This window comes from Physcomitrium patens, chromosome 11, assembly GCF_059467195.1.
Source record: "Physcomitrium patens ecotype Gransden chromosome 11, ASM5946719v1, whole genome shotgun sequence".
Taxonomy (NCBI): domain Eukaryota; kingdom Viridiplantae; phylum Streptophyta; class Bryopsida; order Funariales; family Funariaceae; genus Physcomitrium; species Physcomitrium patens.
Window position 1 is genome coordinate 1,516,234 of NC_143420.1, and position 18,058 is coordinate 1,534,291.

Consider the following 18,058-nt stretch of genomic DNA (forward strand, 5'->3'; position numbering starts at 1 on the left):
GTTTAATTCATACCTAAATTTGAAATAATTTCAACAATTATATGGATCTAAAAATTATTTCATAATCCACAAGACAATGTATTTAGCATTGTTGTTAAGAATGCCAAATATTTGCTCCTCTTCCTTCACTTCTACTAGTGTCAAAGGTAGTGTAGATGTTGGAGCAATATACTATTTGAACAAATCATTGCATTTGACGATGATCTTAATTCAAAAAGCCCACATGCCATAGTTCTCCATTCTTTTAAGATGGTAAGATTTTAAAAGTGTATACATATCTTGTATTTAATTCAAAGTCATTGCATTGGATACTAAGTGCTAAGGAAGAAGAAACTAGCCATCATTGTTTTATCTTATCATGTGTTGTTCATTGTGATCTTAGAATTAGAATCAAAATAACACATTTTAAAGTATAAGAAAGAAGAGAAGATCTTTGAATATTCATAGTTCTAGTAGAGTCAAAGCTCTAATGGCTTATAAAATGCTATATTTATAAGGTAATAGAAAATAATATATACAATGACTAGAAGGAATCACGAGTTCATTAGATGAGTGAGAGTGTGAACAATAAATATTATTTATGAAAACAATTATATTTCTAGTAATCCAGCAGAGCTATGCATTTCTATTCTAGCAAACAATGAATCAATCATTATTGGATGTGCTTTCTAAAAGTAAGAGCAACTTCTAACAACCATTGCATGCAAACAAACATACATTTGTTTGTTTTATTTCTTTAGTAAAACCCACATTCATATTTTCATATGTACAAACATGCTCACCTATTTTTGTATTCAAATTTTATATATATATATATATATATATATTCAAGTATGTATATATGCATGTACACAAATATAAGTCTCTATACATACACACTTGCACACACATTCATTCTCTCTCTCTCTCTCTCTCTCTCTCATGAAGGGAGGGAGGAGGGGCGGGGGGCTGCCGCATCGCCGCAGCTCGCTTTTCACTTGGATACCGATGAAGACTTAATTCCCCTTTTCCCTTTCCTACTAGTTCCTTCCTCGCAAAACAAAACAAAACAAACATACATGATGCATCCACCTGAGAGCTAATGCTGTGGTTGTCGCATACATCCATCCATCGCAGTTGCCATTCGCCGAATGTTGCAATCCTGCACTTTCTCGACCCGTGGATTTCTAGATTTGAACAGGGCTTTGTCGAATGCCGATTTCGGAGACCACGCGATGGGGTCCACTGATACCCGAGCGTAGGTAGCGGGGAGTTGGGGGGGGGGGGGGGAGGGGGGGGGTTGGGTTGTTGCCAGGTGTGGATCTGCTGCACTGAGTCCGGAGTGCTGCGTGTCGATAGATTCGGCGATGGTTGAGTGGATGGATGGAGAGAGGGGAGGGAAGGGGAGGGAAGGGGAGGGATTGGATGGGGTCTGAGTGCCGAGTGGGTGAGTGGAGTCTGTAACTAACCTCCAAGTTTTTATTTCATTCGAGGCGCGCTCCGGATGGTGCGGCGGCAAAAGTCCATCATGTGCGCTGCAGCATCGAGAAAAGTGTTGCGAACACACTTATGAGGACCCAGTCTTCGAGGCAGATATTTTTGCTGCTTCAGGCGGAATCCCCCCTCTCCCCCACCCATTCTGACTTAACAAAGTGGATCCCTGATAAAACAACGATTATCCTTCACCTGTCGGATTCCTGGGCTGGATCAGTACGAAGTGGGTCACATGGATGGAGTGAAGAGGAATGTGCCGTTTTCACTCGACCTCTCCTCCGATGCTGCGTCCAGAGGAGAGCGGCACTGCACAGCTGGAGGGGTACAGGGGTACAAGGGTGCTCCTCCTTCTGGCCCCGATTTAACGGTTACAATCTGGCTGCGGATACGGCTCCGGCAAGGGCACACGATGGGGGAGAAAGAGACGGAGATAGGGAGGATTTGTGGACTGGGTCCTATGCGCTGCATGGACAACCGTGGGCAGCGCTGCACTCCGGACCACGGCGACATTGTTTTACAGAAAGACAAAAAAAAAGAAAAAAAAAAAAAATGGAGCTGGGGGTAAGATAGCTTCACTGGCTTGGAGATGTCCGGTATGTCGCGAGCTGTTGCTACCGTGAAAGCTGTGAAAGTGGCTCTTCCGTTTCACTACGCTTCCGCAAGAATTCTTCAAAAGCCTTGAATCTGGGTCGATCCTGGAGGACCCCAGAGGCTCGCAAACCCCCGGCGCAGAGTCCACGTGCCATGATCCCCCCCCCCCCTGCGAACAGTGACATCCGCAGACTCTCCTCATTGTCGTTATCCTCGAAAACTTGCTTGATTCCTCAAACAATCCCCGGGGATCATCGCGCGATTGTCACCAGTCTCCGTCTTATCTAAAATCACGTCGAATCTAGCAAAATGACCTGTAAAATGGAGGTAGCCACTGTCGCCCTGAGGCACTGTGATATATTCTGCTGGAGAACAAATTATGTTCTCGAAGCAAATATGATGCGAAAAGTCCGTGCGACTGTTGCCGAGTTTCCCTGCCGCACCAGAGTGTGCGCCGGCATCTGATGCGCTCCGGTGTTATCTTCACATTGGATCTGCCTGGATTCAAGAGCCCGCTGCGTGATGAGGTCATTGCTGCATGTCTCCTTTGCTTTACAACTGCGTCAGGAATCGTAGACTGTGAATATTTCCATGAACCAGACTTTCCTTGTCTGTCTGTCTTATGTGTGTGTGTGTGGGTTTGTGCATGAGAATAGCATCCCATGGAAGCATCTGAACTGGTCCACCCCAACTTTTGTACACAACTTTTTTATGCTTGGTTTCAATATTTGCATGGGATTTATGCTGCAATCTTCGTGTGTGTACAAATAAACATATCTATCTATCTATCTATCTATCTATATACATGTGGGATTTACTTGTATTTGGAGCTGTGACAATGGAAATGGAAGACGTGACAGCGAGATTTTAAGGTTGAAGTCGTTGCTTGTTAGTATACTGTGTATTGCTGCAATAAAGGTTTAATGTTGGGGTTTAGGGTTAATCGGATTATCCATCAATTGTGTTGAGTGATGTATGTTTGCACATTGAGTTATATGTTTTTAGTATTCCCTTCATGCAAATTCAAATATGAAATAAAAGGAATATGAATTGAGAGATTGTGAATGAAAGTTTTGTTAGTGTATGATAAATAGGATGCAATTTAAGTGACAAAATTTGAGAACCATGTTCTGTGTCTAGACTTCTGATTTGTATTTATTTAATTATGCCAATTGGTAAAAAAAAAAACAAAACAAAACAAAACAAACAAACAAACAAAAAAACAAAAACAAAACAAAACAAAAAAAACATGATAACTATACACTATTAAGAAATCCTTGTACATATTAGTTGTATATATTAGAGTATAAAAATTTAAGCTAGTGTAAAAATAATAATAATAATAAATCTAAATACTTGAGCTTATATACTTTCTTTGATATGAGATTCAAATATGTGTGTAAATTGAAATTGTCAAATGGAAAATGTTTAATATCATTAAGAGTTACAAAAATATTAATTTATTAAATAGGTATTTATATAAGTAAAATTAATGCAATTTTCAAAATCATATTTGATATACATATAATAAAACATATTTTAATTTTATTATCTTTAATTATTTAGTTTAACTTTATTTAATTTAGTAGAATATATACATTAATTAAGAGTAAATAATAAAACCAAACACCTTTAAAAAAAATTGTCTAAAAGAAATTTGAGTTTTTAAAAAAACCCGAATATAAATAAAGTAGAGATTCTAGATATTGACTTACCTGATCTCGCTCACCCAGAATCCTTAAAACCCGAACCCAAGCTCAGGACATTCAATATTGCTCATTTAACTTTGCAAACCTCATGTCTTTCAATTAAACAAATAAATAAATGAATGTGCTCCGACTTGGCAGTGGAGGAAAATTTTGTTGCACTGGCACCGCGGCTGTTACTTCCAGGGTTCAGTGATTCAAGCTCTAGCCCAGCTACTGTAGCAAGCTTGCAACTAGAAAGGCACAGTACGAAGTAACAGATCCTCTGTAAGGCAACGATCTAACAAGCTGAAACAGCTCTTCCTCACCCACAACTATTCCGTTACCTCCAGCGCCTGTTAAACTGGAACGATGCTCTCAAGTTTGTAGTTTCACCATTCCAAGCTGTGAAACAGGCAAGCTAGTGCACGGAGGAGCACAGGAGATTGTCTTCGAGATAAGTCCATATCTTGTCCCCCAGGCCCATTTCAACATGCATATTTAGTTCGAACGGTTCCAATTGTGAACCTAGTCATCAGGTTGTCAAAAAGCTAACGGGAAATGAAAAATAAATATACATATCGGAAATAAGCAAACGAAAACAGAAGCAAAGATTCTTAGGTTTCGAACAATACCGACAATTAAGATATGGGCAATTTAGGAAATTCCGGGAATGTTATTGTGAACCCTAAAACACTTTACTTGGTCTTGCGTGAAAGTAGACTACAGCTGTTATTCATTGAGTGTGAGACCGAAGCCAAACTGTTTTGTGTACTAAGTCCACTAAAGTTTATTCTCTTCTCCCACTTTTTCTGAACAGTAAAAAATTCTGCTACAGTCGGTATCAATTCATCCGATTTGTAACCCAATGGATTATAAATCTAGTAATTATCTAGATCTGGATAGCAAATTCTTAAAGTTATGAATGTTGTTTTGCTTAGTATTCTAATTTTAAACTTGCTATTTTCTGTCCAAATATCCAGCAGCGGATTCCTTTTCTTTTCTATTCTTTTCTTTCGTTAATACCGCTACAGCTTAGGAATGAAAAACAAAATGGCGATTCTACATTGTGAGAGCCAATTCGAAATTGTCCCACACGAGACATACGTGGGAAGAGCATAAGTGCGAACAGAAACTGGGGTGCACCCACATTCGTTACTCTGAAGTACACCGATGAGGAGATCCAGTATGAAGCTGGGGTCCTACTAGTATCTATGCTGTGTAAGGCAAGCTCCCACCTTTATCACCGCAATACAAGCTGCACATGTGGGCGGGAAAAACGGGATAATATAATACAAATTCGAAGGATTATGCTTTTTTCCCCTCTGAAATACTGAAGTCTACCTACAATCCCTGACTCCCCTGAATGCAACCTGGAAGTACTAGTGTCTGAGCATCTGCAGCTCAGATAGACGCTGGCTTCTTCCTGTCAAACTGCAAAAAGGGTTGACCGAAAAATTCTCAACAAGATTTTTACATCTGAGGTACATGTTGTAGCAAGACCATTGCACGATTTCGGATTAAAACAGCCACGCTTTCTGCAGTACGATGAGATCGGTTTTTCTCCAATTACTAAAGCGTCAGTAACGAATAATTCCACCAGTGACACTCAACGGTGTTTTCTCTGGTGTTGATTGTCGAAACTGGTGTGGAGATGAGGACATAGGCAAGGTGGGTGGCACAAAATCTATATATATATATATATATATATATATATATTTAAAAAAAAGTGCGGGTAAATTATTAACTCTCTGAATGTTGCTGGTACTGAAGAGACTTGAACAGGGAATGCTTTAACCGACATGACGTGCGAACTGGCAGTAAAATTATAATACGAGGATGGACATTCAGTACAATATGGGTGATCTCGTACTCCCCCTGCAGGCTGATGTAATTTAATGACGACTCGTCTTAAATAACTCTGTTGCTGATGACTCGCAAACGACTAAGGCTTGGAGCTAACGATTGATGATTCAATGATGACCGCTTTATGGCCGGGGCTTGTTGCCGTCCGCACTTACCCTGGACACCATATTGTCAAGTTGAGATTTCTCTGAAAGGGAATCAACATTCCCCGGAAGAACATGCATGCGTGACTTAATGGGCCAACAGATAAACCCCTTTGATACGAATATGGAATCGGGACCTCCAAGGACTTTGTGCACTGTCACGTCTCAGATCGTTTTCCATCGAACAGGCTTGTTTGAAGGAGCAGATAATGTGGACTGTAGCAGTACATCATGGCATGAATGTCTTTTTGTGTATTGCTTTTTTAAAAAATGCAGTTGTATACTGGAGTGCTCTTGTTCGTGCAGTCTTATGATGAGGCCGTGTATTACATAGCCATGCTAGTTACTTGCACACAAAGTAGGTGACTCTGGAGGGACATTCCATACCTCTTTCTCAACCTGGTGCGTGGCTACTACGGTAACTTGATGTTGTAGACTAGTGTTTATGGTCCAACCAATGCAGTGGAACGTTGTGATTCGTAGAGGAACACAGCTTCGTTCGAGGTGGGTGGGTAGTGGGGTTGTGTGCCGACGTTGCACTCATGCAGGGATCTCGATCACCTGCACGGCGCTTGACGACCCTACCTTTCACCTGTGATCCAGAGGTGTCTACTTGAGCTGGGCACACTCGTGCACACTCAAGGTCAACTACTCCACGAATTCTCCTCGTCACGCTCCAATCAGAATGTGATCCTGGACACAATCTTTACCTACAGCATATTTGCACGAGCAGGAAATTAATTTTCAACTGATCTCAATGACTGCTATTGCAGAATTAGTTATGAGAACGTAAAAACGATCTCCGGCACTGCATTAACGACGAGCGAGCTGATATACCTGCGACCTTTTGAAAACCCCCTTTCAAGAGAAAAATGAATCATTCCCACTTAGATGATCGCAAATTTCAAGGAACAGAGTCATTTTATTTCATCAACGAACTCAGAGACAGGATCGGACAACTCTGATTAGGCCAGCAAGCTACTGCTAGCTTTATCATTCTCTCTTTAAGTATTGCCAACTTCGGCGCATGCTGCATTAATAATCAAGGTTCACCCTCTCTCTCCTCTTTCTCTCTCTCCTTCTCTTTCTCTCTCTCGCTCTCTCTCTCTCTCTCTCTCTCTCCTCTCTTTCTCACTCTCTCTCTCTCTCTCTCACGAAGGTTCAGATCTGATTTCTCAAATTTCTCAAAGGCACAAGGTGGCATCGAATTTACAAGAGAACACCTATCTGTACAATAGAAGTCTAAAGGAGATAAGATTGCCCACGCTGGAACCTCAGCAACAAGCTGGAGAGTTCAGTGACGGTGCACAACCTGAAAGGGGCCATAAACCTTGTTATATATTTGAAGACAGAATCAAAAGGTTGTGCGGTAAAAAATTTAATGAAATTATTTAAACGAAAAGGAGTCGTCCCGTAAGCCGTAGCAAGGGAAACTATCATAGAAGCAGGAGGATGGAAGGGGTTGAAGCTATTGAGTGAAATTTTCAAATTTGCTAACAAGAAAATGGAGACTACACAGTCCGCTGCGAAGGATTGGTGTCTTCAATGGAACTGCTGACACCTTCCAAGTCAGCAACAGCACTCCTTCCATTTCGGATTGCTGATTGAAAAGCACTACATCCACTCTACGCTTTGGTGGAAACCCATCCTTGGGGTGTCTTCGGAAGTGCCTGCTGTAGGCCGCCAAATGATATATAACTTGATTCTAATGAGCTACCGTGATGGCAAGGAAGAAAACGAAAAAAAAAAACAAAAGAATACCTGATTGTGTACAATCTAAAAACACCTCTTTACAAAAAACAAACAAAACAAAACAAAACAAAAAACAAGAAAACCAAAAATAATACTAGTCTGCTCAAAATTTTCTGCCGCACTCAGGCCGCTCCCACGCCGAGGAAATCAAAGAAGGCAACCGGCACAGACTGCTCTGGCTGTGATATTGCCATTCCTACAACACCCAAGTCATAAGTATTATCAGCCGCAGCCCAACAAGGTCCCATCTTAAGAGCTGATTCGGTGTCATTGTGTGGCTTCTCTTGCCGCTGGTGGACTTGGGTGGACAAGCTCCCGACATCTTTGTTTCTATTCCCTTGCAAGAACGGTGGCTTGTTTCGACCGGAGTAATTCTCAGATTGATATCTCCCAGTGTTATAAGCTGCGCTGCAGTTAAGCTGGCTGCTAGAAAGCTGTCTGTGCAGAACGTCAGAGTGGCAAAGGCTGGCGCCTGGATAACTCTCATACTCCCCGACCTTGTCATTGTGGCCAAACGAGACAAGGGATTGACTGCGACGATGTGCACGAGCGCCCGCATTGAGACTCCCCGGCACATTCGTTTCCAAACGCACGCAATGATTATCTGTTGTTTGTTGATGTGTTGGGAGGGTGGCTAAGTTTTCTGCAAGTGGATCTAAAGCCCTCATCAGGAACCCGGAGCTAATCTGGCCATCCGTGGAATTACTAAGTAGCGCTTGATTCATCGCAGAGTTAGTTACCTCTGGCAAATGAACTGGCCTATGATCTGCACAATGATGAGACAAACCCATATTAGAGCGATGGAACTCCCATGACAATCATCGAAAATACTAGCTCGCACAATTGGAAAAATGAGGTTCTGTGTCACCATCCAGGAAAGGCGTGCACCTGATATGACACTTCCTACTGGATTCGGCAGCAAAGGCAGGGCTACCATAGTCGCGCTTCCAAGGTTTCTGTATTTCGGCGACAAGCTGGTTACATCGCTTAGACAGCTAGTACCCATGTTTGCGACTGAATGCAAGGTGCCACCGGAGCTCTGCTGTTTAGCAAACGCGGTGGGAAGGGATAGAGGCGAGCCGCTGCCGCTGAGAGAAGACCGAGGGGGTGCTTCCGCCGACTCCGCCGTCGCTGTATACTTGGGCTCTATCCATAATGTGAGAGGATCTGTGGAGCCGTGGTAATGGTTTCCTTGTGCGGAGGTGTAAGTGCAGTTACCTTTGTTTTTGCGGTGCACCTCCGATTTGCGGCGGCCACTAATTCGCGACCGTTCTCTCATCTTTCTGGCTGTTAGAACGTGCCAATGGTTCTTCACGGCGTTATCCGTGCGGCCCGGGAAGAGTCGCGCGATCAAGGCCCACTTATTGCCCTGGAGTTGATTCGCTGCAAGCAGACGTTCTTCCTCTTCCTCCGTGAACGGGCGCCGGTTGATGCGAGGGTCAAGCTGATTGAACCACCGTAGTCTGCAGCTTTTCCCTGCGCAAGTACTACCAGAGGGTCAGTTGTTTGTTTAGAGATTAAAAACAAGTGGAGCTGTTAGAATTGGTATCTGGCCATCCTGGTGATGCGATGGAAGTTTTTAAGTACATAAGTATTGGAGATCAATCGCGGCTAGTTTCCTACATTCCGCGTGTGCACTTCAAGACCCGCATTTCGAATTCGACTATAATGTACCACTCCTTTCAAAGCCACAACATTCTCCAAGTTGTAATCAAGACTGCACAACGGCTACGGTTTTGTTTTCCAATCTTGACACGGTTGGAATTCTTATGTTTTTGTATCAAACTCTAGATCTGACTCTAATAGACATTGGCCAATAACTGTCTCAGCAACTTTTTAGTTCGATATCCTCAGCAATTTACCCAGGCACAGAACTAATTTCAAAGCATTTGTGACTCGGAATCGGTTCAGTTCAATTTCATTGCTAGTGGTTCAATACTATGTCGCTGAAGATTACGAGGCCACAAAGTGATCACAAATCGCATCGGACCGGTGCAGAAAGATGCAGAGGGCTTAAATACCTGATCGACCCTGAAGTTTCTCTGCAATCAGGTTCCAGTTTTGAGGCCCATGGAGGGACACTAGCTCTCGCAGCTTCTGGTCTTCCACTGGCCGCCAGTGCCCGCGGGAGCACAGCTTCGACTGTACACTGTCGCCATCTTTGCCTCCAGAAATGACCATGTCCTCATTCGACTCCTTCTTGTCGTCTAAGCTGCCGTGTTCCGTGTCATCTTCGCTGGAAAGTTTGAGCTCGGGCGCGAAACCACTGCAGCTCTCCACAGAGTATGTGCGCCAGGGACGCTTATCAGGAGACATGCTCAGCAGTTCGAAGGGGATGGCCTCGCAAACTGGAGTGCCGGTGTTGGAACCGGAATTTGAGGTTCTCTCGCCGCCTGTAGTCAGAGTCTCCAAAGCCGAAAAGCTTCGTACCTGGGAAAAACCGGACTGACGACTCGCAGAGTAATCCTTGTCAAGCTGCACCGAAGCGTTGTACGGAGTTTCCGAATTCTGGCTCTTGTTGAAAGATCGCATCCGTTCGGCTTCCAATGTAAAGTGATGGCCCATGATCTTCGTGGTGTCAGCAGCCCAGCTCCCCATCTCTTCGATTTCCATGGTTTCTGATGAGAAGTCTGATTGAAGAGAGAGAGCATACCCGATTTCTAACGAATTCCGTCACTAGAAAACTACGTCCGAGTTCATTTCGATTTCTAGATTAGACTAGACCCCTCAACCAGACCATCTTGTTTAAGTGCTCCAGGATAAACTCGCTAGCCAGAGGACGCCTCCCTCAAGAGCCCGAAGATAAATTTGTCGCAAGAGAACATGATTTTGCTCCCAAATCACTACTTGAGCTGCTGCCTTTCAGCAGGTGATGTGGAAGCGGCAGGGGTTTCAATTGATGCTCTAAAAATCCAACACTGAAACACGCCGGTCTGTAATCTCCACTTCGGTTTCCTAATCAGTGCATTGAAAGAGCTATGAAATCCAGTTCAGCCATGAAAAACGAACAAATGCATGCGATGGTTGTCAATGCTGTGGTAATAAATCGAAGTAGATGCCAACAAGACGCATTGAAGTAGTAACCTAGCTTGAAGCCTTTTTACCAGCCTATCCCTTAGTCTTCTATTGTTCACCCAATTTCCTGTAAACATTGCACAAAGCCGCAACGTGGTTCGGAGGGATCGCTAGGTGTGAACCGTCTGGACTGCTCTCCAGTAACACGACGAGTGGTATAACTCTACGAAGACTGCCACATTAACGTAAGCAGCGATGTCTAGCGCTGCAAACACGATCAGTATCAAAGCACTTTGCTGCGTCAGAAAGAAGCAACTAGCTTTTGATGCGCTTACCAAACCCAAAGCCCCCGGAGAGAGGAACTAGGTGGTACCATACAGGCTTCAAAATGCCATAAGCGAAGCTTACAGCGAGCTTAGGCAGGACAACAGAAGAGGGGCTTCGGAATGAACAGAGTACCGTAAGTGGGACCCCAATACACTCCAACACAATCCGCGGACCCTCCCGCCTTCGAGACAGGTGCCAGTGCTTTGCAACAACGACGACGACGACATCAACAGAAACCCAATGAATAGAAAAGGTCTGACACCAAGGGGAGTGCTAAAAAGAGAATGTACGTTTCGGCTGGACGGACAGTATGAATTTTGCAGCAGAACACGGTAATAGCTAAAGTAAGAGTGTGGAGACGACGAAGACTGGGTGGAAGGGGGAATGCAGAGAGACACCCCGCTAGAAACCGGGCGACGATGATCGAAGATCCTCACGCAGATCGACAATCTAACGGTTTGTCAAGGCTTGAATGCGATGAGAGGCATATGAATGTCCCCGCCAACCTGAGCTGTTAGGCTGGTTTTTGTGCTGGAGTTGTTGCTACCTTGGAGGGGGAAAAAAGAACCCCTGTTGGTCTGTAGGCGGCTACACCATCATGCATAGCACGACAGTGCAGACTCGGCTTGTTCCCTCGGACAACTCGCCAAACAGCAGCAAGTAAACTAGAAACACTGAAACATGGAGCCTTTGAGGGAGCACCGGCAGCAGGCACCACTGATCGCCGAGACCGAGGTGCGGAGAGAATCATAAAGGCGCACAACCGAACCTCCCCATCCCCCCAGGCAGAGCACGTATCATACTTTCTCTGCAATAGATTTTTTCTATTTGTGTCAAAAAAAAAAAAAAAAAAAAAGGCAGAGCACAAGGCAACTGCTCGAGAGAGATTCCCCTGCGAAGTGATGATAGGCTGCTGGTAGCACTTGCGGGAGAATCATTATACACTATTTTAGTGCCACCAGATTACGATGATCTATGATCCGCCTCGCCATCTGCCTTATTTCCAGCTCCCTGAAACCATATCACCGTGACCCCATTTCCTGTGACCGTGTCCCTCTCTTCGCTTCTCTCTCCTGCAGCAGCAGCCTCATAGCTCTACAGTGCCTCGCACTCTCTCCTACGGAATGATCATCCCCCCAACCCACCTCTCTCCCCCATTAATCTTGCTACAGTGTCGCGGCACCCAGCAAAAATCTAAACCCCCCTCCCCCTTCCGAACCACTCCTGCCGCGTTCCCGGATGGGTGCCTGCTCATGCTGTAGCCTCGCACCGTATGCGTTGGTTTAGTGCCACGGAATGTACAGATCGCGCTAATGGAATGTGCAGCTAATGTTGGTTTAGTAACCGCCTCTGCCAACGACAACGACAAGCCAGGTTTTTCTTCTCCTTCTTCTTCTTCTTCTTCTTCTTTGTCTTCGCCTCCTTCTCCGTCGGGTTTTGTCCTCAATCCCTCACCACTGGAGCCGATTTAGAGCGACGGAGCCCTTCTTTCGCACCCTCCCAGTCAGAGAATTCGTCGTAATCGTCGCAGCCACTGTTGGTTTGTTTGTTTGTGTTGTGTTTTTTGTTTTGTTTCGCAAGGAAACGTAATCCTATCATCCTCGGCACCCATCTTTGCAGACCCTACTGTATCCCACATGCTCAATGTTGTGGCTACGATTACTTACCATCCAATTTGGATTGGATGATGCCGCTCAATCACCCAATCAATCAATCTATCAATCTATCAATCCCACTGTAATCTCGGTTTGCTGCTTCTTCATCAGATTCTTCGCTTGCTAGATTTACCGCGGATACGAATAAGAAGAAGAAGATGGTTCAGCAACTGGGCACAAGATTTACTGACTTACTGTGGGTTATAATATAAATAAGGGGTTGCAGTGAGATTTAATACTCAGATAGTTGACTTTTGCAATGACTGGTTGATGAGTTCATTAAATCTGTACTTGGCAATGGAACTGTAAATGGGCTCTCTCTCTCTCTCTCTCTCTCTCTCTATCTTGGTATAGATAGATAGATATACACAGAATTTAGAAAACAAACAAAGAATAGCCGTAACAACAAAATTACGAGGCTATGAATAGGTTAGCTTTAATGAGTATGTTGACTTTTATAATAATAAAAAAATAAACAAACTTTGATGCAAATACTACGGCTAAACTTTATATTCCCATGTTCAATGGTGCATTATAAAATGCTTGACACTTTGCCTAGGTTACATAACAATGTAGTGTAGTTTAAAAGAGCAATTAGAATATGAAAGCACATCACAGGATTTGATTTTTCAGTACTACAAATAATTGTTACTTTTGCAGCTTTTTTCCACCCTTGCTCTTGGTAGTTATATGTTGCATAGGGGGTTTTGGAAGCTTCTAGGATCAAGTTCATTGTCGCTCAAGTTTCTTGTACGTGTGATTCATCTGGGCCATAAGCACTGTCTAATTGATAGCATCACATATTTGACTGCAAACAGTTAAAATACTAAATATACCATAAATTTGTAACTTGCTTTGAAGGTGTTGAGTTTTTACATTTTCAGTTAGATTCTTATAATATCATTGCAATGGTATCCTAACTTCTGCAAAGAAAAAGATTACCCATTTCTACTGAGTAATGGTTTTTAATTCACTACTTTAAGAAGCATTTAAATTAAGTCAATACATTCAACAGTGAAGTAGTACCATTGACTTTGTGGGTTTACTTATCAATATCTGTATCATTCGTGCAAATTTTGTTGTAGCTCAATATTGTGTTCCTCGTGTTTGGTTTCAATTGCACCTCAAACTTGTGGATCCTTTTTCATATCTTCTAATGATGAAATCTACAAAATATGTTTATGTGTGTGTGTGTGTGTGTGTACACACAAACTTGAATTTAAAAGTAGAAGCCACATTTGCAAATATATTTGACCATTATGTAAACTTTGTGTATATGTTTGATCAAATTTTGTTCTAAGAGTGAAACTTTTACAATATACCTTCTTCTTCTTCTTGATTCCCTCCTTTGTTATTCAATATGTATGTAATATAAATATATATATATATATATATATATATTTTTTTTGCATGACATAATTTAAATTTAAAATTACTTAATTTAATTTAACTTTCATTAACAATAATTTACTGTCCAAAAATTTCCATAAGGCTTATTGTATTTGATGCAAACTAAATTTTATTTTGTATTTGTCAAAAATAATTTGAGGTTACATAGATTGGATATCCAACTGCTTACTAGATTATTCACTTTTGCTGAAAGGAATTATACATTGTAAATACTTGAATCATTCATGAACATTGTAATTGCACAAGTGACAAAATTTCAAAATATCAAGATATGTAGCTTTTATACCAGAACGACGATGTTTATTCTACAAGTAGTTGGTTCATGTTTGTATTTTTCTCATCGTAAGACTTACGGTTGCAATTGAACTTTTCTGTTGTTTTGAAAATAAGCACTTTCTGTTTATCCAAGCTATGGTGCTACATCCATTTTTCTAGTGGTATCTTATTATAGTGTTGATGACAATTAAAATAGTGTTCAATATGTTTTGCAATGGACACCAGGAATCAGAGAAGCATGAGCATTTGATTTGCTCAGAATATGTTCTACAGAACTGATGTTTTTATTATAAATATAATGAATTTAAATTAGGAAATGAAAGATCAAATCCACAAAAATCCCCTAATTTTCTTAAGCACGAAATGAGTAAATAATACTTCAGAACCAACCTTTTCTCTAGCAATAATAATTTTAATTAATAAAATAGAATATGTTGAAGTTGCAGACATCTCCATTTAAAAATCTTTGAAGCCTTTTGACCATGTCATAACAAGTGTAAACTTCCTTGATCTTTCATTATTTATTCAGTTGCATGCTTCTTATTCTGCTCAGCAAAATATTATACCAAATTCAAAGTTTAGAATTGTATCAATAAATATATATATATATATATATATATGTGTGTGTGTGTGCATGTATGTATGTATATACACTCACACATTAACATTACTTGAAAAAATAATTCTTTTGCACGAATTATTTCTCTTGAAAGAAAGCACTTTTATCTCCCTATTCACTCTATGAAATTTTTAATTTAAAAAAAATAATACTAAGAAGGGAATGGTGGATAGAGCATATGTGCTTGGAGTTTGAAGAAGAGGCAAGGGCAAAACCGGCAAAATGGGCAAAGGGAGCAGGGCCTTGAAACTTTATAACAGTACTATTATGGGTTGGGTTGAGTTAGACTAGGCCACATGATTAATTAAGTGAGAGAGAGAGAGAGAGAGAGAGAGAAAAAAAAGAGGGGAATATTTTAATAAAATAATAATTAAAGGCAATGTTAATGTTAAATTAATACTATGCCCCACCATTCAATTGAGTGTTCCCCTGATGGGGAAATGGACGGCTGCCCTGCCCAGCCCAGCCTAGCCCCCTTGTTCCTCATTTTAGGCACAACCCCCTTTTCACACTGGCTAGGCTACTGATTACCATTCACATTTTATGGTTTAGGTTTTTATAGTGAAGTAGGGGAGCGGAACAGGAGAGACATGGCTGGTTCCACTGGATCCGTCTGTATCTCTCTCCGCGAATGTTACTCTCCAGGCTTTGTAGTAGCTTCGCTAACACTACTACTACAGGGACAGGTAAGTCGCATCAGCTGCAGTAACATGGCCTTCGCCAAGGTCACATTCCACAGAGTAAGAGCGCGAGCCAGGGAATAAGAGCTTCCAAGCGATGAGACAGCATCAACGACCTCCTCGCTTTTCGCATCGAAAAATAGAAACCCTAGCGTCACACAAGGGTGCGTGAACAGCACCAAAAGCGGACGGGGAGGAAGGGGGAAGCAACCGCAGAGCTGAGCCGAAATGCATCCAACACAATTTAGAATGCGATAACTGTATCAGATGTACCTCGAGATGCGTGGAAGCAAATAAAAGGGGGAAAAAACAAACCAACCAACAATCGCAATTCTCTCTCTCAAACGCTGTGTTCGCATCGTCATTGTGCCTTGGGGATTTATTAGTCTGGCAGTTTGTCTACAGTGCGGAGGGTGATTATAACACAGCGCCCTCTTCTCTCCCCCACACTGGGGTGGAAGCCCCTTTTTCCTTTCTCATGCTGTTGCTCTGCCTCCGCTTCTTCGTATTCTTCTTCCCTTGAGATCTGTGCCGGAGCCTGGGCCTATTTTTGGCCTATCCCCCCAAGAGCCAACCAACAATCTAATCGCACCATTAAAGAATGTGATTTGAAAAGCCCATTTTCAACTCTGAGAAGAAAGAGCAATAGTGGCCCTACAGTGGACCCCCCCCTCCCAAAAAAAAAAAAAAACGCCCCAACAAAATAATACAATATTCAATGTATTGGGTGGTGTTGCCATACAATGTTGCAATACTTTGCACCGTTCCCATTCACGTTCCCATGATGGTGACAAGGTCGGTTTGCCACCCACATGAAACTCTCATCATTGGATGAACCCAATAGTTAAGATCCTTCATTTGTATTATTATGTGTATTAATTAACTAATGTTGTCAGTGCCCCCTTACGCAAAGTATGCAAGAGGAACTAAGTTTTTGTGCCCCGTCCAAAATAGCCGTTCCAAACAGAGGGAGTACGGATGTGAGCCGTAACAGCTAGTGTGTTCCCCAAGTCGAGTTCCCAAACCAGCTCCAGCTCCCCCAACAGCAAGGGATTCTACAAAATTTGAAACATAGGAAACCCTAAATGGCAATGAGATAAATAAAGGGCCGGGTGGACCCCTAAAGTTAGCAAACCTGGGGACGGTATGGTGGGAAACCTGCTGCCCGATATTTATTTCGTTGGTTCCTCTAAAACCGTGGCAATGATTAATGATAAAGGAATTGGACACCATAATTAGACGAGAGGGTGCCCATGACTTTTTTTGAATAAACGCTACTTTTTTATGGGAGAGGCACATGAGCCTGTAGGAAGACTAGTTGTCGTAGGGCTCCACTTTGACTTTTTCCTTTTCGAGGGCAAAAGGAGACCCAAAAGCAAAAGTTTATTTCTTTCAAAAATGGCCAAAAGGTTGTCTCGTCTTTAACTACCGGTGAATATTGGCCTACGTGGCAGTATTGGTTCTTATTTCCGACCCCTCACTCTTTTTACAAATTTGCAGTGTTGAGATGCATAATGAATCACATAGCTAGTAGAATACACGTTCTAGGAATGGAGGTACCCAATAAAAAACGAATATTTTTTATGAAACATGGGAACTGCTATAAATATGTTTTCTATTAAGATGGGTGTTAACTCTATTTATTCATGACAATAATATTTTATATTCTTTATTAACACACTTGATAGAAAATATATCCATTATACTACAACATGTGGATTCCAAGTATCCCCTTAAAATACATTAAGTGATTATAGTGGACATTAGAGTGAGAATAGTTGAGTTTTAATACACGAATAGAAATACATAAACCAAATTTATGAATAAAAACATATAAAAAAGAAAACATGTAAACATACAATAATTTATAGTATATGAATTACAAGATTTGATTTTACACTCACACACTAAAGAAATAAAATCAATATATATGTATTTATGTATGTATGTGAGTGTATGAATATATGTATGCATAAAAGTACGTATGTAGAGTCTTTTGAGTTAAACCAAAAAAACTCAAACCTTTCAACTCAAAGTCCAGTTGGCAGTGTTTTTTATTTGTTTTGTTTTATTTTTTAAAGATTTTTTTCAACATAAGTGATACAATTTTTAATCTAAATGATATATATATATATATATATATATATATATATGTATATATATATATACATATATGGAATTAAAATATCAAATTTACCTATAGGTCAACATATAATAATGCATTTTTTTTTTTTTTTTTTTTGGTTTTTTTCTCTTTCTTCAGATTCATATATACATTTTCATTAATAAGTTATATATATATATATATATATATATATATATATACATATTTACGTATTTTTTTGACATCTTTAAAAAAATATCTCTACTTTAGTCAGGTCTAACCTGTTGATATTTTAATTCAAAATAATGTAGAAAATTTAAATAATCTATTTTTTCAAACAAATGGTTTATATATTTAATTCTTTAATAAATAAAATCGAGTAATTTTTATATTAAACCCCATTACTTTAATTCGCTGATTGTGTTTCATAACTCTGTAAATCATAGTGTACAACGTGTAAGT

The 18,058-nt window shown here is 41.2% G+C and overlaps 1 protein-coding gene and 1 long non-coding RNA gene across 2 annotated transcripts; one reads left to right on the forward strand and one right to left on the reverse strand.

Annotated features, from left to right (window-relative positions):
* Positions 1-6,660: 6,660 nt before the first annotated feature.
* Positions 6,661-11,653, reverse strand: LOC112288152 (uncharacterized). Its single transcript, XM_024532036.2, has 3 exons — positions 9,532-11,653; positions 8,399-8,986; positions 6,661-8,276 (listed from the first exon to the last, which is right to left on the reverse strand). Exons 1-3 carry the CDS (start codon positions 10,121-10,123, stop codon positions 7,633-7,635), a joined length of 1,824 nt encoding a protein of 607 aa, XP_024387804.1. The 5' UTR covers positions 10,124-11,653; the 3' UTR covers positions 6,661-7,632.
* A 40-nt stretch (positions 11,654-11,693) lies between these two features.
* On the forward strand, positions 11,694-12,999 carry LOC149988083 (uncharacterized). Its single transcript, XR_016505365.1, has 2 exons — positions 11,694-12,226; positions 12,473-12,999. It is a non-coding gene; the product is annotated as an uncharacterized LOC149988083 (long non-coding RNA).
* The last annotated feature ends 5,059 nt before the right edge of the window (positions 13,000-18,058 follow it).

Coding starts and splice junctions, on each gene's coding strand:
- LOC112288152 (XM_024532036.2), bottom strand. CDS start 10,123: ATGGAAATCGAAGAGATGGGGAGCTGGGCTGCTGACACCACGAAGATC. Junction 8,987..9,531: donor GAAACTTCAGGGTCGATCAG/GTATTTAAGCCC, acceptor GTACTTGCGCAG/GGAAAAGCTGCAGACTACGG. Junction 8,277..8,398: donor AGTAGGAAGTGTCATATCAG/GTGCACGCCTTT, acceptor ATCATTGTGCAG/ATCATAGGCCAGTTCATTTG.